Source organism: Puntigrus tetrazona, unplaced genomic scaffold (genome assembly GCF_018831695.1).
Source record: "Puntigrus tetrazona isolate hp1 unplaced genomic scaffold, ASM1883169v1 S000000528, whole genome shotgun sequence".
Taxonomy (NCBI): Eukaryota; Metazoa; Chordata; class Actinopteri; order Cypriniformes; family Cyprinidae; genus Puntigrus; species Puntigrus tetrazona.
The window spans coordinates 413,086-417,500 of record NW_025048164.1 but is presented as its reverse complement, the minus strand read 5'-3'; the positions used below and the strand labels follow the sequence as shown (position 1 = coordinate 417,500).

The following is a 4,415-nucleotide window of genomic DNA, read 5'->3' as shown; positions in this document are numbered from 1 at the left end:
AAAAGCATCCTGGGAGATGAATAGGGAAAGAAATTATATTTCAGTATTCTATAAAAAATAGGACACATTATTTATTCTTAATTATGACTAAATACGTCTTTTTTTATGATATGTTGGTGTAAAAACACACAAATGTTGGTGCCATTTTTCCCAAGAAAATTCATGAAAATTATTATTTTTTTGCCTGTGCGTGTTTATTCATCATGCATTCATTCGACATTCAATCTGCATAATTTACAGATGAAATATTATTAAAAAAATAAAATTTTTGCACGTTATGTTTAATGCTCTAAACAATGTAAAGACATCAAAAAAGCAACTTTTTGTTCCTAAAAGGTAAGAGGAAAGAAATTATATTTCAGTATTCTATTAAAAATATGACACATTATTTATTGTTAATTATGACTGTTGGCCCAAAAACACACAAATGTTAGAGCCATGATATATGCCATAATTTACAGATTAAATATTATTTAAAAAAAAATTTTGCACATTGTTTAATTCTCTAAACAACGTAATATGAGGACACTGAGACTAAAAGCATGTTTATTATGCATCCTGGGAGATGAAAATTATATTTCAGTATTCTATAAAAAAAAAGACACATTATTATGAAAATCTTGTCATTTATGACTCTTTTTTTATGATATATTGGTGCAAAAACACACAAATGTTATCGATACAAAACCCATTTATGAGTTTCTTTTACCAAGAAAATTCATGATTATTTTTTTTTTTTGGCCTATGCGTGTTCATTCATCATTCATTCATTCAATATTTAATCCGCATAATTTACAGATGAAATATATATATTTTTTTTTAAAACCATTTTTGCACGTTATGTTTAACGCTCTAAACAACGTAATATGACTAAAAGCATGTTTATTGTGCATCCTGGGAGATAAATAAGGAAAGAAATTATATTTCAGTATTCTATAAAAAAATGACACATTATTTATTCTTAATTATGACTAAATACGTCTTTTTTTATGATATGTTGGTGTAAAAACACACAAATGTTAGAGCCATGATATATGCCATTTTTACCAAGAAAATTCATGATTTTTTTTTTTTTTTGCCTGTGCATGTTCATTCATCATGCATTCATTCAATATTTAATCCGCATAACTTACAATTGAAATATTATTTTTAAAAAATATATATATTTTTGCACGTTACGTTTAACGCTCTAAACAGCGTCATATGACTAAAAGCATGTTTATTATGCACCCTGGGAGATGAAAATTATATTTCAGTATCCTAGGAAACATTCCACGTTATTAAGTAGCCGTTTATGACCGTTTCACACATTCTGCCGAAAGAAAACAGTTGAAAATGAAGACCCGGTTGATTTTGGCCCATGCACGTTCAACATGTGCGCCGCTCTAAACGGCGTGAAGCCCTCAAAAAGCGGCGTTACCTGTCGGAGTGACCGTTGGCCTTCTCCGCGCACTCGGCCTCGCACAGCTCCTTGTCCTTCAGCTTCCCCTTGCACACCTTCACGATGTCGTACATGTGCAGGTAGCTGGCCGCCGCCAAGACGTCCTCCACCGGGAGAGCGCCGACCTCCAGCTTCCCCTCGTACATGAACTCCAGCAGCAGCCCGAAGGCCGGCGGCGTCACGATGTCGGCGTTCAGATGCACCAGCTCCCTCTTGTCCAGCTGGTCCCGGTAGAAGAGGTGGAAGTACATGCTGCAGGAGGCCAGAACGGCTCGGTGCGCCCGGAAGCGCGTCTCTCCCACCAGCACCGTGCAGTCGCAGAGGAAGCCCTGGTGTCTCTGCTGACTCAGGCACTGCAGTAGCTGCCGGCTGTGGTCCGGGAACTCCATACTTATGGCGTGACCTGCCGGGAAACAGGAAAAACCGGGCGTTAGGTAAAAGGCAAACACCAGCCCAGGGTCTCCCAGCTGCGCTTTCTCTTCTCCTGCCAATGGAGAGGCAGTTTGCATGCATGTCGCTTTGGGGATAGAAAACGACCGGGAAAGCTGTCAAAAAGACGAGCAAAAGTGACGCGTTTTGCAGAAACCGGCGCCGCAAAGATGCTTTTCAATGCACGACTGCTTTTCGTTTCAACGCTTTATAATGCGCGGCGATCTCAGGAGTGGAAGACGCCGAACTAACTTTTATTCCAGTCCTGATCCGCCAGAGATGCGCGTTAAACCCCAGCAGCAGCTGCAGCGTCTCTGTCAAAAACGGACTTTTTAATCGAGTTTCAAAGGCGCTTTTTAACGCACAGCGAACATCTGTCAAAAAGAATGCCTCGTTTTGCTTTGAGCCTAGCGTGCGGGCCGCCAAAGACGGACAAAAGCGATATCGCAGCGTTAAAAAAGAAGTCGCGCTTCCGAGGTTTGGCGACGCGCCGCTTCGGTACGCGTCCAACGCGCGAGCCGCTTCGAGACTTCGTGAAACCTTTAAGCGTGGAAATAAATGATCGCAAAGCTCGACATACCCTCTTCTCTCCGCGCTCGCACAAGTTGGTCTTCACTTCGCGCTTCCCAGCGAACGGCGGCGGCGAAAGAGCAGGGATCCAGTCATGCGCAAACGACATCCCGCGTCTCAAACGTGACGAACATCGTGTAAAGTGAAAAGAGCAGATCCAGAGAGAGACGACTGAACGCGACCTCTCGTCCATGTGAGCGGGGAGAAAGAGCCTGCGCGCGCGCGAGTGCGCGAGTGTGTGTGTGTGTGTGTGTGTGTGTGTGTGTTTCTGGTGGAGTCAGCTGCTCTGACATCAGCCTCAAATCTCCAGCTGTGTCTTTATGCCATATGTTCCTCCGAGGAACCCCAAACTTCTCGGACTTGGTGAATTTTAACGCGTCGTGGTTCTGACAGGGTTTCTTACAGACGCGTCTCGCCGACGTTAAAGTTTCGGGAGCGCGGTCGAGCTCGTGACAGGACACTTTTGTTTTCTAACAAACTCGCGAGAACAGGACAGCGGCGCATTACGCGGAACTTTTACGCGCTTTTCTTCTCCTTTAACGCCCGACTTCACGCCCGAGACAGCCCGCGAGCTGATGCGGTGGAAACTCCGGTGTCGTGAGGAGCGGCGGCGGATCGCGGATCAAACGCGCCGCCGATACATTGTGTCACGCTGGAGTCCCGACCGAAGCGCGCACTCACCGCGGTGTCCTCAGATGCGGCCGCGTGCTCGCATGATGTGTGTCCAGATGTTGAGTCTGTGTTTCCGCTCCTCGGAGCGACTCGAGTCCGGTGCGGCGAAGCTCCGCGCTGCGTGCGTGCGTGCGTGCGTGTGTGTGTGTGTGTGTGTGTGTGTCAAGCAGGTTGTTAATGGTCCAGTCTCGCGATAACACCAGTGTACTGTACTTCAGGACAAACTCACACTGGGGCAGTAAGTAGCAGAGTTCACTTAAACTGCAGCTGTATTACCCTGCATTCATACGAGACCATTAATAATTGTTAAATTAATTGTTAAAATTAATAAAAATTATATATAAGTATATATATATATATATATATATATATATATATATATATATATATATATATATATATAAAATAATATATATATTTATTTATTTACATTTTTGTGTTTATATATATATATATATATATATATATATATATATATATATAAATACAAAACAAAATTTAATAAATAAATTGTATATTATATATATATATATATATATATATATATATATATATATATTTATTTATTTTTTTATATATATATATATATATATATATATATATATATATATATATATAAATCCTGCATTTTTCTTTTTAGAACTTTTGTTCTGGGGTTTATTGACAGATTACAATATCTGCTTTAATTTTATAAAATGGGTTAATTTCAGAAATGCATTTTATACGTTGAGGTTGTGTGCTAAAAATGGATTATTTTGCCATTTTTATTTAATGTTTTGGTGTTTATGCACGTTGCAATGTCTGCCTTAATTGTATATAATGAATTCATTTAAAAATTATACATGCATTTTATATTTTGGTGTTGTCCATAAAAAAAAAGTATTGTTTTTATTTACTTTTTATGTTTTGGGGTTTGTTCACAAGCTGTTTACTCGCTGTATCTTAATATGCAACGTTTTAATTTCCTATTAGCCGATTTATTGGGTTAATTTCAAATGCATTTTAAATGTTGAGGCAAGCGAGTTTCAATTAAATCGTGATTTTCTTTTTACTATCGACTCAATAAACTGTTAAATATGACAACTACCTGGTGCATTTTTGGTTGGAAGAAAAGCCTAAAATAGGAAACATTTGCAAACACAAAGTGAGGTGAAGAGGAACTTAAACTAAAGAGCGCCGATGTGAGTTTCTCTAGAAACTCAAGGGTTTTTGGAGAGGGCTCTAGATGCTAAAGTTATTTTTAAGATTGCAAATTGCGACGATCCTCTCAAACCCGTCCAGTCCTAAATGCATTCCTCTCTTT

The 4,415-nt window shown here is 39.7% G+C and overlaps 1 protein-coding gene across 2 annotated transcripts in view; it reads right to left on the bottom strand.

The window, feature by feature from the left end:
* Positions 1-3,398, bottom strand: part of zbtb42 (zinc finger and BTB domain containing 42) — an 8,678-nt gene extending 5,280 nt beyond the window's left edge. Inside the window, exons 1-2 of one of the 2 annotated variants that reach the window (XM_043232324.1) lie at positions 3,122-3,398; positions 1,421-1,844 (exon numbers count right to left, since the gene is read on the bottom strand). In XM_043232324.1, coding sequence (XP_043088259.1) covers positions 1,421-1,830 — 410 coding nt within the window. In that variant the 5' untranslated portion in view covers positions 1,831-1,844; positions 3,122-3,398. The other variant, XM_043232325.1, reaches the window with a different exon arrangement.
* Between the last annotated feature and the right edge of the window lie 1,017 nt (positions 3,399-4,415).